This window comes from Fistularia commersonii, chromosome 13, assembly GCF_037954325.1.
Source record: "Fistularia commersonii isolate RoL2024-O1a breed Wild chromosome 13, RoL_Fcom_v1.0, whole genome shotgun sequence".
Taxonomy (NCBI): domain Eukaryota; kingdom Metazoa; phylum Chordata; class Actinopteri; order Syngnathiformes; family Fistulariidae; genus Fistularia; species Fistularia commersonii.
Genome location: NC_141296.1, coordinates 11,237,562 through 11,254,042, shown reverse-complemented (window position 1 = coordinate 11,254,042; position 16,481 = coordinate 11,237,562). Strand labels below are relative to the sequence as shown.

At 37.6% G+C, this 16,481-nt stretch overlaps 2 protein-coding genes across 2 annotated transcripts; both read left to right on the top strand.

Annotated features, from left to right (window-relative positions):
- The first annotated feature begins 735 nt into the window (after window positions 1–735).
- On the top strand, window positions 736–8,083 carry LOC147227905 (alcohol dehydrogenase class-3). The gene is made up of 9 exons (XM_086157989.1): window positions 736–783; window positions 1,221–1,322; window positions 3,593–3,734; window positions 3,826–3,913; window positions 5,562–5,781; window positions 6,142–6,402; window positions 6,558–6,693; window positions 7,619–7,757; window positions 7,900–8,083. The coding sequence occupies exons 1-9, from the start codon at window positions 766–768 to the stop codon at window positions 7,922–7,924; spliced, it is 1,131 nt and encodes a 376-aa protein (XP_086014115.1). The 5' UTR covers window positions 736–765; the 3' UTR covers window positions 7,925–8,083.
- Window positions 8,084–9,148: 1,065 nt separating this feature from the next.
- LOC147227904 (eukaryotic translation initiation factor 4E-1A-like) lies at window positions 9,149–13,845 on the top strand. Its single transcript, XM_086158155.1, has 7 exons — window positions 9,149–9,166; window positions 9,812–9,915; window positions 10,030–10,125; window positions 11,504–11,567; window positions 12,821–12,934; window positions 13,033–13,172; window positions 13,330–13,845. The coding sequence occupies exons 1-7, from the start codon at window positions 9,149–9,151 to the stop codon at window positions 13,442–13,444; spliced, it is 651 nt and encodes a 216-aa protein (XP_086014281.1). The 3' UTR covers window positions 13,445–13,845.
- Window positions 13,846–16,481: the final 2,636 nt, after the last annotated feature.

Sequence of the window (16,481 nt, the reverse complement as noted above, 5' to 3'; positions counted from 1 at the left end):
TGCTGAATTTTGATTCAGGTAGTACCACAATTGAGAGTAAAAAAAAACATTTTTTTATTTGTCTATGGCAAATCTTTCACAAATAAAGAAACTCATAATTGAAGACCTGATCATAATTAACACTATATTATTGCACAGAATATTGGGAAAGGGTTGTAGCTGTGGAGGTTCTCAGTCATCCGGGTCATGGTGAATTCTTGGCAATTGGACTACCATTTCTTTAAGTAAAGATGTTTCACCCCTTGTCCGAGAGGCTTCCTCAGTTCTAAAAAGAATAGGGTTGAAGTGTAAATGCTGACTGTTTGGTCTGTAAACCATGCTGAAGCAAGACAATTACAATTATTTTGTAGATCCAGCGTAAATCCAAAACTGCCCATGGTTATATAACTACAAAGATAATATATTGACTGTGTCATTGCAAAGTAGGTCAATAAGTAGACGAGGAAGGTAAAACCAGGGGATGTAGTTTAAAAATGATAAGTGTCCATGTGTTCACAAATAATGTTTTTAAAAGGTCTTGTTTGACGGTTATTTTACATATTCTCTCTTGAAATGGAAGTGCGGTGTGTCAAAAAATTAACCATTTAATGACAAAACGCTTTGAATATATATTCCCTTCGTATTTAGTAAGTTAAAACACCGACCAAAGTAACACTGTTTTGACGCATGCGTTGTGAGTACCCTCTGCGTTCTGATTTGTGATTGGTCCAAACTTTTACTCCTATACGGAAGCGATTTCCTTCTGTCTTTCTTGTAGGTGCAAACATGGATACGACAGGAAAAGTAAGTATGGTCCAAAAACGTATTGTTTGATTCGCCAGTTTGTTCATTATAGCAGACAACAATTTTCTGCCATCAAAGCGATCATTATCCGAGTTTTTTCTTCTGACATGCTTTCGTGATAATTGTACAAGTAATTTTCAAGGCACACCGTGCCCTGACAGTCCATGGTGAGTCTTCGATGGCGGCTGTGTCTGCTGATCACGGGTTAGTTGCACAAACGTGACTATGGAAACTATTTTATAAATCGTGCGACCGGTCAGAAATGTGTTCTGATTTAGCATTAACCGGGTAACTAATTGCCTAGAGTGCAATAGAATGCAATTTCCTCAGATTAAAGCTACCAGCGGTTAATTATTAAAACATAAGTTTCACCCATTCGACTGTGGTGGGAAACAAAACAAACGAACAAACAATGTATATATATTTTTTTCCTCAAGGTGATCAAGTGTAAGGCTGCTGTTGCCTGGGAACCTGGCAAACCTCTCTCCATTGAAGAGGTTGAGGTTGCACCTCCACAGGCCCATGAGGTTCGAATCAAGGTAAATCTCATACTTAAATATTTCCCTCAGAAATTACATAGCAAACTGTCTTTTTAATTTTAATTTTGACCTTTTATATTGTTATAAATGGAATAGGCAAATACACAGCTTTTAGGCCACCATTGACAATGTTTTGAAAATTGCATTTTTGATATTATCAGTCTCATGATATGAGTTCAAACAGCAGCAAATTTGAGATTACTAATGCCCCGCTGACACCATCACGGCATCACATCAATTTACAAAAAATAACAGGAATATAAATGTGATTGATTATATTTTCAAAAGTGTGCAAGAGTGGACATGACAATTTATTTTACAGTTTAACATTGTTATTGGTAGCAGTTCATTATTGGTCAAATAATGGATACATAAATACTAATGTGTTATTGCATAGATAAATGTACAGTAGCCAAGGTTGTGTAACCTTTACAGTCATAGAATTTGTCACATATATTAGCCATCAAATCAGAAAGTTGACTGCTACTCTATTCAAAAAAATCCTCAAAGTCTGAGGCATCATACTTTTTGGAAGATACTTTTTACATTTTTTGTTCATTGTTGAAATTTTGATGATAGAAGAAATGCCCCGTTTGTTACATACAAGGAGCGCAACATCACTGAAATTTGCCCACTGCATTTAACCCATCATGGATGGGCCATGAGCAGAAAGCAGTTAAAAAGCAGTGCCAGGGGAGCAGCAAGGGGTTCAGTATCTCATCGGAGTTCTTCCCAATTCAAAGCATTATATGTGACATCACTATTTTTTAATGCCATCCACTCTTCAAGCTGACCAGCAGACTGGCAATAACCTTTGTGGTGTTTCAACATTACAGGTCACTCTTAGGTCACACAATTTATATCCCCTGACTATAACATTGCTCAAGGCAACAAATCCAACAAATGTTTAAAAGGATTAGCACTCCCTCACCAACAGGGCTTAGTTGGTGAGTTTGGGGAACTCCACATCTTACTCTCGGATCTGAACACTGGTACACCGCAGGCCTGCGTTTTAGCCCGGTCCTCTTCACACACAGCTGTCTTGCCATTCATTCCATAAACAACACCATCGTCAAGTTTGCAGATGACACCAACATCGTGGGCCTCATATCAGATAATGATGATAACTACTACAGAGAAGAGATTAGCGCTTAACTCAGTGGTGCTCTAACAATAACCTCATCCTAAACACAAGCAACCAGGGAGATAGTTGTGGGTTACCGACGGTTCAGGAGAACGGCACAAGCTCTCCTCACATAAATAGGGATACAGTGGAGCGCGTGGGCAGCTTCAGGTTCCTGGCCATCCACATCTCATCCGACCTGACTTTAGCCGCAACAACCCACACCTGGCGAAGAAAACCCAGCAACAAATCTTCTTACTCAGGAAGCTAAAGTGAGCTGGCCTCTCCTCAGTTGCTCATCAACCTCTACAGATCGACAACAGAAAGCATCCTCTGTCTCAGCGCTACAGTGTGGTGTGGTGGCTGCACAGCATGAAACAGGAAGGAGCCGGCCAGGGTGGTGAGAACAGCACAGGGCATTGTGGGCTGCCTTCTCCTAGATCTGGGGTTTATCTACGATGCCCGGATGCAGAAGAAGGCCAAGACCATTACAATGGAGCCCTCCTACCTGGGCAACAGCCTGTTTGTGCTGCTCCCATCAGGGAAGCGGGACAGGACAATCAATACCCACACGCCTCGGCTGAAAAACAGCTTCTACCCAAGAGCTGTAAAAGCAATTCCCCCTCTTTTGCAAGCTACCACACCCCATCCCCCAGCAGAGCCCTCACATTCACACCTGAACCCCTACCTGTTCAGCCACACACCAACACAATGCCCCCTGCTGGCAACCACTCCATCCTCAAACCCCCACAGAGACAATCTCAGACCCACCTGACAATCTCTCACTCAACACCACCTTGCACTAAGCTGCACTTGAAACTCAGTCATATTCATATCATCCTTCATGCTATCCGCACTATGTTTATATCTGCGCTCTATGTTTATAACTGTCTTATTTATTTTTATCCTGTACATACTCTGAGCTGGGAGTTCTCATTGCAATATTTCTCTGGGCCCGCGCGATGGCAATTAAAAATCTTGATTTGTGACATGCTGGTATCAACAATAAGGCAGCATCTGCAAGGCAGTAATTTTTGAGAATTTTAATGAACTTCTCTTTGCTTTATCAGACAAAGCAGTCTTGATTTACATTTAAGTGTTTAATATGAACATAGCAGATCTCTGACATGGGCATTGTGTTCCCTAGATCATTGCCACAGGAGTGTGTCACACAGATGCCTACACTTTGAGTGGAAGTGATCCTGAAGGGATTTTTCCAGTCGTCTTGGGCCATGAGGGTGCTGGGATAGTTGAGAGTGTTGGTGAAGGTGTTAACAAATTCAAGCCTGGTATGGAACTGCGGGCACAACAAAAACCTTAAAATCGAATTCAAAGTGCAGTGCATAGGTTTTGGCTTAGCTGTTTGCTTTTCTTTTTCAGGTGATACTGTCATCCCCTTGTATGTACCCCAGTGTGGTGAATGCAAATTCTGCAAAAATCCCAAGACCAACCTTTGCCAGAAAATAAGGTAATATTATTAAATGAACTGTTTGGTTTTAAGCTGTTAGATCTTGTCCCATTCTACCTTGAGTGTGGTTGGATCCTGCATATTCGTTGATGAAGCAATAGGAGAAAATATTTTGGCTTCCATCAGTATTTAATTCAGCAGTCCAAATAAAGTATACAGAGCTCTGGGTCCGATCTTCTATTCCCTGACAAGCAACAATCGTGTCAGTTCACAAAGTCTGACTGGCTATGTTTCCCTGACCCAGTGTTTTTATTATACAAAGAATGAAATGTGCAGTTCTGGGTGTCTTTTTCTCACTGGTCGTTGACAGTTGTTGACAGTCTTTTCTCAGGACGTAACTCCCACAGACTGACCAGTCGTTATCTGACTCCCGATGTCTTTTCAGTTCCTCGGAGCAGGGTCTGCAACTTAAGTCGTCATGTTCACAGCGCAGACACTTCCTTTATATAAAGAACCCGGAGTAACTAATTGCTTTTGTTTATCATCTGTTGAGTTTTCACCCATTTCTCAACGATCATCTTCTTTACATGTGGCCTTCTATTGCGGTCAAGTATGACAATTTCTGACGTGCAATGCACGCTCTTTTATCTGTACCTTTCCATCCTGAGCTACCTGTGCACATAATATTGTTTCGGTTGAGGACACATTGCTCTGCTGATGCACTCCTATTTTCATCTCATCTTAATGCACTTAATGTAGCTTTAGTGATTTGGCTTGATAAATATTACTGTAATAATTTATAAATTACTAATAGTGCGTTGATAATGATTGAGAATTAATGTAAAGCTGTACAAAGCACATGGAAGAAGTTTAATTCTAGCAGGTCATGCAAACTCAGTAGCTGAACAAAACCTTGAGCTTCCATTAGCATTTTAGTTCACGGCTCTGTCCTGCCAAAACAAAAGGGTCATCACGAATTGATTTTCTGACAAACAAGTATTTATCCAGTCCAGCTCCCAACTCGATAGAATATCATGGATTTTTTGTTAGAACATCTACACACAAGAGTGTTTTTATTTCAAAATAAGTTGTGGTCTGATTTGTTGTTGGCACATTTCTACCCCAAGGTAAACAAAATGTGCATCATTTACTAACAAAATGTCAGTGATGCAGTATTATTTTTGCAAAATGGAGGACACATTATTCAGAATAAGTTGTGCCTATATAGGCGGATGCTCATTGTGCAAAGACAGAATGATGGCTTTGAAAGCATTCCTGCCGTCCTTGTAGATGTCTGCTTGCATACTGTCAGTCTTTCTGGCCCTTGTCCAGATCTGATTTAACCATGAAACTGGACTTTGCACATTTTTAATTGATTGCAGTAGTTTTACCTCCTGCAGCAGAAATAAATACATATTCCTGTTGAGGGGATGTTTTGTGCATATATGTATAAGGACACTGTTGTATGACCTCATTGTTTTTTTGAATCTCTTGACCTACCATCATAATATGTCGGGATCTAATAGTGACATCCCTATTGTTTACATTAAGAACTCCTTGCTCTGTTCAGTTCACATGCTTGAATTGTTAAATCCTGAAAATCAAACACTGACTTGTAATCCATAGTTTAAATACAGTCAAATACATTTCAACATATGTTCAGTAAAAAAAAAAAAAAAATCTCTATCTCTTGGGTTTCAATCCTCAGAGTAACCCAGGGCAAAGGCTTGCTCCCTGATGGTACCTCACGTTTCACCTGCAAGGGAAAGCAAGTGTTTCATTTCATGGGGACCAGCACCTTCTCTGAGTACACTGTGGTAGCTGACATCTCTTTGGCCAAGGTCAATGACAAAGCTCCACTGGATAAAGTTTGCCTGCTTGGATGTGGTATTTCCACCGGTTACGGTGCTGCTATTAACACAGCCAAGGTGAATATGAAAATTACAACAAAATGTAATATATTATTTGAACATTTTTCTGTTTTATAATTCATGCCTATTCAGTGCACATGTTTTTCAAAAGACTAGTACAATAGAAAGTGACTGACCTGTATTAATATTCTATATGAAAAGTAAGTCTTGGGGATTGTTGTTAGTTCTTGTGTAAATTAATGAGAACTTTGAAATCAATATTGCAGTGCAGTGTAGATTTTAACTGTGTAACAATAAAGTGGTTCTCACATTTAGAATTCTTGTCTAAAGCTTCAAAAAGCCATCAAATAGTACTAATGAATAGGTAAAGGTTGAACTTAAAGTTGGACCATCTTATTTCTCTTCATAAATGGGCAGGTTGAGCCTGGTTCTACGTGTGCTATCTTTGGTCTGGGTGCTGTTGGCCTTGCAGTCATAATGGGCTGTAAAGTTGCTGGGGCAACTAGAATAATTGGTGTTGACATCAACCCTGCCAAATATGAGACAGCCAAGAAGTTTGGAGCCACTGAGTTTGTTAACCCCAAGGACCACTCTAAGCCCATTCAAGAAGTTCTGGTCGAGATGACTGATGGTGGAGTAGACTATTCCTTTGAGTGCATTGGAAATGTGCAAATCATGGTAAGGCTTGTTTTGTGTTCTCGTTTTATAAAGAATAGCATGCTCCTTTCAGCTACCCAAAATGCAAAATGTGCAGTACCTGCAGTGTAAAAAATGCAAGATTGTTTACATTATTGTTTATAAATTAAGAAATTTGTTATTTGCGTACTATTTAGAGAGCTGCTCTGGAGGCGTGTCACAAAGGATGGGGTGAGAGTGTCATCATTGGTGTGGCTGGAGCTGGACAGGAGATCTCTACCAGACCATTCCAGCTGGTGACTGGTCGAGTGTGGCGGGGTACAGCTTTTGGAGGTGAATGGCGCTGTTGAAACTTTTTTTTTTCCCCTTAGTGCTTCAATGGACTTAATGTTGCATATGTACAGCACTAACTCTCAGCAACTTTGAAGTTGCTCATGTAGTTAAACGCCGAGGATTGTTCCAGACCAGAATCCAATCAGTCTCTAGTCTTCTGCCATTATTTTTGGCAAAACCTGTTTCTGTCAACACCTATTTTGTTCGCTGTTATTTATTTGAAAAACAAAAAAAAAAAAAAAGAGTTTTATAAAAAAAATGAAAACAGAAGCTAAGCTAAAGCTAAGCCAGACTCCCCAAATCATCATGACCTAAATCATGCAAAACAGTACTCAGTATCCAAAACATTAGCTGCGTGTGTATACTGTTTTTATTTTTTCAAAGTAAGTAAACAGATTGAGACAGTTGTGTGGATGTATCTGCTCTGAAAAGGAATGTCAGACCTAGTAAAAGAAACAACATTTGTATTGTATGAAAAGTTCGTAATGCATTGAGCCCTTTGGGTAAAAATAAGCAAGTATAAATAAATATGTAAAATAATATTCCAACTGCTGGTACAGTGGCTGCACCCCTGCAGTAGTTTGAAATCTTCTTTATTTTGTATCTGTTTTGATAAGCTGTTTTAAAAAAAATCTTTACATCCCAAATAAAGACCATGAAATCAAGAAATGCTCCAAAATAAATGCAGAATTCACCCTATGGAGATCAATAAAGTTTATCTTATCTTACATTAATATCCCAAGCCACTGAAAGAGATATACAATTTTAATGACGTAGTGTTTAACAGAGTTAATGTTGACGTTAATTCCCTGTTTTCTTAGTCTTCTACTTAGGAATGCTTGCTATGTTTGTTGTTGTAATGGGTAAATCTGTAGTACTCATTCAGTTCGGTTCATAACACTAGTGTTGATCTTCTTGCCCCAAGGCTGGAAGAGTGTGGAGAGTGTTCCAAAGCTAGTGGAGGAATACCTGAATAAGAAGCTATTGGTGGATGAGTTCGTGACTCACACTTTGCCCTTTGAGAAGATAAATGAGGGATTTGACCTCATGCATGCTGGAAAGAGGTGAGAACAGTCCAGTTATGTTTGTTTTTTGATCTGATACATTTTTTCATTATTTCCTTGCAAAGTTTTTGTTCCTTCTCCAAAACGTTGTGTGTTCTCATAGATTCACTGTTTTTTGTTGTTGTGGTTTTCTGTTTTGCAGTATCCGTGCAGTCCTGACTTTCTGAAGTGCCCACAACATTTGTCCTTAAACCGTCTCCTGTCAAAGATTCTAAAATTCTCTGCACTTGCTCCGATGGAACATTTCAGCATTAGAAACTAATTGTTGAGTAGTGGACTACTTTTTTCAAGAAGAGTCAAATTGTCATTAAAGAGTTGAAAATGTATTTCTCATGCTTGATTGATTTGATTTTCCTCTGTGCACTATGTATTTCATTCATCATTACTTACCAAACATTTTCTGAGAAAACATGACATAAATCATTCATATTGGTTTTTTTCTGTGGTTTATTGTGTATGTTGTATTTTTAAGTCAATTTCCAATGTCCGGAATGTAGTGTAGAGGAATTATAAAATGATCAAATGTTATTTTCAACAAGAACTGATTGATGATAATTCAGAGGAGCTGGACCTGCATTAAAATACTTGCTCTTCTTTAACTTTTTATTTTTATTTTTCTTAAGTTTTAGTATATGGTTGTTGGCTAATAGCATGAAGTAGAATTAAGGGGTTAGGGAAGCAATTTCAGATCTACCCAGGGACTCCCTTTCTTAAGAAAGTGGATTTTTTTGTTCTGGACATGTTGCCATGGTAACAAGTGTTCAATCTTTACCATAGTAGTATTTTTCACAAGGACTTGGGTGGTGATCAAGCCATACAAAGGCTGATAAAGGCAGAGCTTCGTACTTGATGTTTTTTTTTTTCCTTTTCTTTTTGCAAGGTACATTTTCCCAATTTATCTTTCTTCATTTTTTTGAAGGTGTATTTGTCAGGTTGTTGCAGTGTTCAGCAATTGTAAGATTGACATTAATTGATAACATTTATACTTATTCATACTTATCGCCATAAAATATATATTCCAGTGATTTATCAATTTTATTAAACATTTCTTTTCATAGTTGATCTCATTATGAGCCTATACTATTGATTCTCCCCCACTTTTGCAGTTACATTTTGTCAGCACCACACACATCCAATTTTAAAAAAAAAATATTTGAGTGACGGCTTGGTTTTGTCAAAGGAGCTGTCATACGATAACCAGAACATAACAAGCTTTGTTAGGTGTAAAGTGCCATGAACCCAACTTCTTTGGAGCATTCAGTAATTCATGAAACCCCTTGACACCATGAATTAACGGGGTTTCTCCTCTTTGCGCATGCGTCGTATTACGGACCAGATGGCCCAAATCAGCTATTTTAACACGCCGAAAAAATGATTGAGATTTCCAGAAGATGGCGACTGCTCTACTAGTAAGTTGTATGCAATCCACGGATATTTGTGTCCATCCGTTTTTTTTCCTCTCTTTCTTTTTGTCAGTGAGACTATTATTTTTGCCACCTAAGTGATTGAATTAACTGGTCGTGTTGACATTGAACGACTCAGGTAACTGAAGTGACTCACTCAACATTGGCAAGGGTGGCATTCGTTGCTGAGTTGCTGAGTTTCCTCAGCAACGTTTTCCCAACGAATAAAAATGTGTAGGAATTGAGGGTTTCATTATTAGTTATTTAAATGTGTTAAAACTCGCCAGCGTGGGAAGTCGCAATGAATATGCGTGTCAATTTAGCCAACTGTCGGGTTCACAAATGTAACCACTTCTCAAACTAATGGGAGAGACTTGAGAGCAACCTTATCATTGTTTCATGTATTTAACGTGGTCTCTCACAAGTTATATAAATTAAACTATGGATAACAGACAGATATAATTTTCATAATATATAAGACAACATTTTACGACAGCATCTACAAACATTAATTTCAATTCTTGGTCTTTTATGGATTTCTGTGTTACTCGACAGTCATTTGTACCCTCACGATTCTCTCAGGTCACAACTATGATCACTTCGCTTTTACAGTTATATTAAAAAAAAAGTGTTGTGATTTTCTTTGTCCAGGTATCAAGCTCTGTTTCTGCAAATCCGGAAAAGGAAACCTGTGAAACAACCTTTCAACAGGTTGCAAATCTTGAGGTATACATTAAGCATCCATTACAAAACAGGTAAGAGCACAGTAATCAGGTGCAGTATACTCTGTATACCCTGCAACTTAAAATCTATTAAAGAGTGATGCTTAATGGAAGGAATGCAATTTTCCTTTTGCATATGATTTCCAGGTGGGCTCTGTGGTTTTTCAAGAATGATAAAAGCAAAACCTGGCAAGCAAACCTCAGACTCATCTCCAAATTTGACACGGTGGAAGACTTCTGGGCGTAAGTATATTATCGCTCAGATGTTATCACAGCAAAAGCAAATGAGATTCAAGCTTCAGAGTTAAAAAATAATAACAAACACGGTTACATACACACACGCCAACATTTGGCTCTCTGGGGGTTTTAAAAACTGTTACTAAATTTGCTCATTTCCAATATAGTGAAGACAAGGGCAGCAATTTCACCAGAGTAACATTTGTTTTGGGAATCAATTGCTTTCCTTGTTATGTGTTTACTTTCTCCTTCACCACCGTCCGGATAGAAAGCCACACTAACTTTGGATTGGGCGGCTGAATAGAGCTTGTCCTGGAAGAAAGCAAAAAAAAAAAAAGTTTCTAGAAAACCTCTGCATTGCATCAAAATATTGAGAAATGAACGAAGCTGACAATTTGTTTTGACTGAAGGAATGAGCTCCTTTCTTGTCACTGCTCAAAAGTACAATAAAATTTGCACCATCTTTTAATGGTGGTGAGAAAAAAATACATGTATCACATTCACTTACATTTAAAAAAATGGTAAAAAAATATATGCAACTATTCCTTATTTAAGGTAGAGAAGTGCACTTGAGGTAAAATCAGTCTAGGATATACGGTTTTCACTTCGTATTGCAATTTGTATACGGGGCATGAATAAATTAGATTGTGATTGTAAGGTGACTGTGTGAAGGCGTTCTCGTGTTCTTATTTTTCCTGTTTTCTCTTGATTCATCAGTCAGATGGCCCATGGATTGAAGCTGTTTTTATACCTCTGGGGCATAAATGTGAACTCAGTTCTGTTTATACAAAAGTAATTGATAATGTGAATTTAGGATATACAGTGCATTGTTGTTTTTTCACCTGGGTATATGGCAGGGGTGGGAAAACTACGGCCCGCGGGCCACATCAGGCCCGTTGGTCTTTTTAATCTGGCCCGGCAAGGATTAGAACCATTGAATGATTGGATCAATAAATGTGGGAGCTCAAACAGGAGATTTCATTTTTTGCGCTACTTTGGAACACTTGAGAATTTTCCTGAGCTGAATGACATGGATTGGCTTCATGATTTAGCCTTTACTGTGGAAATACTGACTCGTGTGTGTATAAGCTGGATGTGAAGCTACAAGGGAAAAAAACGGTTTGTTCATGAAATGTAAGCAGACGTCAGCGCGCACAAAACCAAGCTGGTTTTATTTTCAAAGCAAATGTCAGACAATGTTCGGAAAAATCTCAGGGGAGTTTGATATGTACTTGTCACAAATGCGTTTTTTTTTTTTTTTTTGATGTATGTATTGTATCTTGTGTTGACCTGGCCCAAATTTTAAAAGTCAGTGCTGCCCCTGAACCAAAAAGTTTGACCACCCCTGCTATATGGCATTTCATGTAAAATTATTTCTCAACAGATTATATAATCACATTCAGTTGTCAAGCAACTTGATGTCTGGCTGTGACTATTCGCTGTTCAAGGTAAGATCATTCTGCTTCGTCTCGTAACTTAAGATGATCAAGTGAAATTTTTTTGTTGCCTCATAACACCTGAAATATAGGATAGGCCTGGACAAAAAAATTAAAAATGATTCCCAGAAACCAATCATTCACTCATAAGCAAGCACATTGCAACATTGGCAAAAACCTGGGACTGATCTGAGCTCAATGTGGGTGGCCCCCCTGTCATGACCAGTTGAGCTAAAAGAAAAAAGAGAGGGTGTGACATAGACAAAGGTGTGTATGAGTGTTGGGACCCAGTGCACATTGACCCACATTAGTCACCAGTTGACCACTGAAACGGGTGGTGCAAACTGATCTCAAAAATCTTTTCTGTTTTCTTTTCTGTTTTTCTTTGTGGCTTTGTATCATAAAGAGGGTTGAAATATTTGGAGCTATGATCTGCCATGACCAGCTTCCCTTGGACTAGATGGCATGTAACTTGTGCTGCCATTAGAAAATTTGATCATAGGAAATGGCAAGTTTGTAAAATGAATGCTATTGGGCTGTTGGAATTTGAAATCGTATAGCATAGGGTGTTGTATTTTGTCATTTATACTCGTATACATGTGAAACACTTTCATCATCAAGTTAAAATAAGATATGGCTAAAGTCTTTCAGCTTTTCCACAAATTGTCTTCTGTCACATAACCAGATAAATATTAGCCACAGATATGAGTACCTTTATCATTTCCTCGGCATGAATCAGCAAGAGTAATTGTCCTATATTGATGTTGATGCACTGCATATATGTGTGAAAATTGTGGAGAACTATCTGATGACAGAACAATGGCATCACTATAAAACAAATCTTGTCCGCTTTTTATACTAAAAAATAAATTCTTTATTTAGAGTGGCTGTTCTGGTCCATAAGAATGCACACCCCATTACAAAGCAAACTTGTAGTGTTTTATTTTGGAAATAATTTTCAGATGTCCAAGTTATTTGTTCAGGATAGTTTTAGTGACTGTCAACCAGTACTATCAGTGTTACAAATAACTGTGAGAGAAAATTAAAATGTAGTTTATTCAAGTGCCCGAAGAAAAACATTCTGCACTCAACTGCACTGCACTTAATCTTGTCTGTTGGTTTCAATGAGCTTTTTAAAGCTAAATGTGCCCAGTGACATTAGGACTTGTGTTCATAATGCGCTTTTGAAAATAGGCAAAGAAATTCATTGACAATGTTGTTATACTGCTTTGGTTTTCTTTCAGTTTATCTTTCCACATTTTCAGGATGGGATTGAACCTATGTGGGAGGATGAACATAACCGAAGTGGTGGCCGCTGGCTAATAACTTTGTCCAAGCAGCAGCGCAAGTCTGACCTGGATCGTTTCTGGTTGGAGACAGTACGCTATGTTTTGTTAATTCTTGTTAATAGTAAACCGTTACTGTTATTGTCACTAACTGATACATTTTACCCTTAAATTTGAACTTTTCTTTGCAGCTCTTGTGTCTTGTAGGTGAAGCGTTTGATGACTACAGCGATGATGTCTGTGGTGCTGTCATCAATGTCCGAGCCAAAGGAGATAAAATAGCAATATGGACCACAAACTATGAAAACAAAGATGCCATCACGCATATAGGGTAAGCCGGGGATATGTTGTTTAATTATGGTAGATAGATAGGACAAACTCAGAAAAATTCATCCCCTAAATTCCCAGCATTCAGTCTGTAATTTGCCCTTTTTTTAAGAAACATCGGTTTGTGTTTTCTAACATATAATGTATCTTTGTTTTTCCAGTCGAGTGTATAAAGAGAAATTAGGCGTTCCATCAAAGGTGATCATTGGATATCAGTCCCATGCAGACACAGCTACAAAAAGTGGCTCAACCACTAAAATCAAGTTTGTGGCTTGAAGACCCATTGGTCCAAAAATCTCAATGCCTTTTTTTTTTTCCCACAACACTGATTTCAAGAGCTTTTTCCACACAAACTTGTGTTAATTATCTACAAACATTTTAAGTAAAATTGAATTGCTTCTTTTGTTAGCCAATTTGCTACCAAAGATTAATGAGTAGTTAGAGTAGCACTATGGTTTGTAAAAGTATTTTCAATGTCAGACTGAAAAATGTGATGTCCAGTTTTCCTTCTGTATTTTTTTCTTTTTTCCTGTGTCTGAAGGACATCTGAGGTTTCACTGTTTAAATTCTGGTCAAGCTTTTGCAACATTTAAGGAGTAGAGGAAGGAGACTTCTTTGGTGAAGAGATAAATATTTCCATATCTATTATTTCATATGGTTAACAGTATTGGCTTAGTTTTGAAGTTACAATTTTTTTGCCAAACCTGAGCAAGAACTATCCCTTAATCTGTTATTCCCAGATGTATAAGGTGGGCCAACTTTACAGGTCGTAGCAATGTGATGTTTCATACATCAGAGCATGAAAAGATTTCTGTTTACCTGTGTATATATGTATAGTTTAAAATATCTTTTTGACTAAGCACATACTCCAACTTTATTGTTTGCTCAGTTACAAAGGAAATGATTCTTGTTGAGATTGTCCACTGATTTTTTTTTTTTTTTTTTCCTCTCTATTAGGGTTATTTCTACCTTTATTGTAATGCTCTGAACAGTATCCATTCAAAAGACAAATAAATATGTAGTTTCTAAAACAATGTTGTACCAACTATGATGTGTATGAGACATGGTCTGCAAGTGTCCTCATGAGGAACTTCACTTGTTGCTTATTTTAATGCAGTCTTAACATGTTGTTCCAAAGCAAAAATACATTTTCGTCATTTTGACTCAGACCACTCAATGACAGAATTCCCTTCATGATTAACAAACTGAAAATCATGTTCAGGTAGTTGCTACAGTGAAAACTCACTAATTTTTTGCATGTAATTATACTAATAGGCTTGTTCAGTTATGCCCAATAAATGGAAGACCACTGAGGCAAGTATGTAGAAAAGACATCATTCAGACTCCAACAAGCTAATTCACAACACCATGCAAGACATGACAAACTTTTAAAGCTGTTGACCATTTAATGGGCCGAAGACTTTACCAATAAAAGAACACACATTCTGTTCTATCTGGCCCAGTATGACAAAGCTTTCAACTTCATTTGACTTTAAGAAAACTTAATATGGCGGCTGCAAATGTTTATAGAAAATATTGCATTGCTATAAGAAAAAATAAAGAGATTAGACAGATCTTTATTTGTCACACAGAGGGGAAATATACAGTGTGACAGCAACAAAGGGCAATGGGATGCATGATGAGATAGCTAGAATATAAAAGAAGTTGAGAAATAAAAAAAGGAATACAAGAGTAGAACAGGGTAAATAAAAAAAAGCACATTATTGTAATTATTACTGTTGCAAACACAATAAAAAAAGACATTGTACTAGTAATGTTTTACATGAATACACTAGTCACTTTAGAAATTGAATAGTTGATAAGGGCTAACAAAAATTTTGCAAGCAGGAAAAGGCTAAGTACCTGACTGAGGTCATATCCATGCCTTGTATCAACTTAATGCATTTGATTGCATTAAACAATTGATTGTGTAGGAGATGTGAACCACTGATTCTGTTCGTTTCTCTAATTGCTTTATAAGTGGAGTCAATTGGCTTGATAAGTTACTACTGGATGGAAAATAGGGGTTTGAAAACGTGGAGGTCAAAAAAGTGTCCAATGCAGTGAAAAACCTAGTATTTCTGGGGTTTGAACAAGTCTACTGAAGTCTGGTTGAACATGTATGCGACAGCTGACACAAGATCATAAGAATCTCTTTGTTTAGATTAGCTGAACTTATCTTCATCTAAGAGTCTTTTTCAACTCTTTTTGCAGTTTTAAGTTAGAAAACTATATAGTACTCATAACATGACTGGTATTTGAGTCCTTATCATTTAACAAATGTCCTCTAACCCAAACAAATGAAACTTCCTCATGAAAACCTTCACCAAGCTGAGCTTTTCATGAACAATAAAAGGCGCAGTGCGTTCAGTCATCTGTGCAGTTACAGGCAGTTGGTTTGCAGTCTATGTCATAATGGTCGTTCTCGTGCTCCGACAACTGCCTTCAACTCTATGACTCATTGCCCTAAAGAAACCAAAAAAAAGCAGCCGTAGCTGCAACTTCAATATGGTTAGATCTCAGCAGGGATACAAACATTAACATTGATGTATAACATTGAAAAACAAACAGAAAAATAACATGTTCAGGGTACATTCTAGCTACTCCAACTTGCCAGCATTTCAAATGTCCAGAGTTTTGCAGGTTAGCTCACAAACATCAGATGTCGCTGTCCGGTCAGGGCCAACTGCAAATATTTCTCAGAATGTTTAGTTCCATTGTAATGATTCAAGATGTAATCCTCAAACACAATGGCTTGTACTCCACAAAAAACACATTACTTCATATTTAGCCCTATCAAATAAGCACTTACTTACGCATCACTTCAAAACACCATCTTGCTTTTTTTTTTTTTTTTAACCTGAAGCAAATTTCTTTTGTGTCGATAATGGCTTACGACATTTGATCTCCAGCATATTTTTGTGAAGGTGTAGTGGCGTACAGAGACATTAACATTCACCTTCAAAACAAAAGGAATGAAGTTATTTCTGTTTCCTTACTGAGCACATGGGACAGGGACGGCTAAAGTAAGATGGCCAGTTTTTGGATTAATCACTCATAAAGTGATTTTTTTTTTTTTAATTATTGCTCCATGTCTATAAATGTTTTTAAGGATACAGTAGTCCTTCTAAAAACCCCAATTCCAATGATGTTGGGATATTGTGTAAAACATAAATAAAAACAATACAATGATTTGCAAATTGCTTTCAACCTATATTCAGCTGAATACCATGTATTTAATGTTCAAACTGATAAAAGTGATTTGTTTTTTTTTTATATTCACTCATTTGAATTCGATGCCTGCAACTCATTC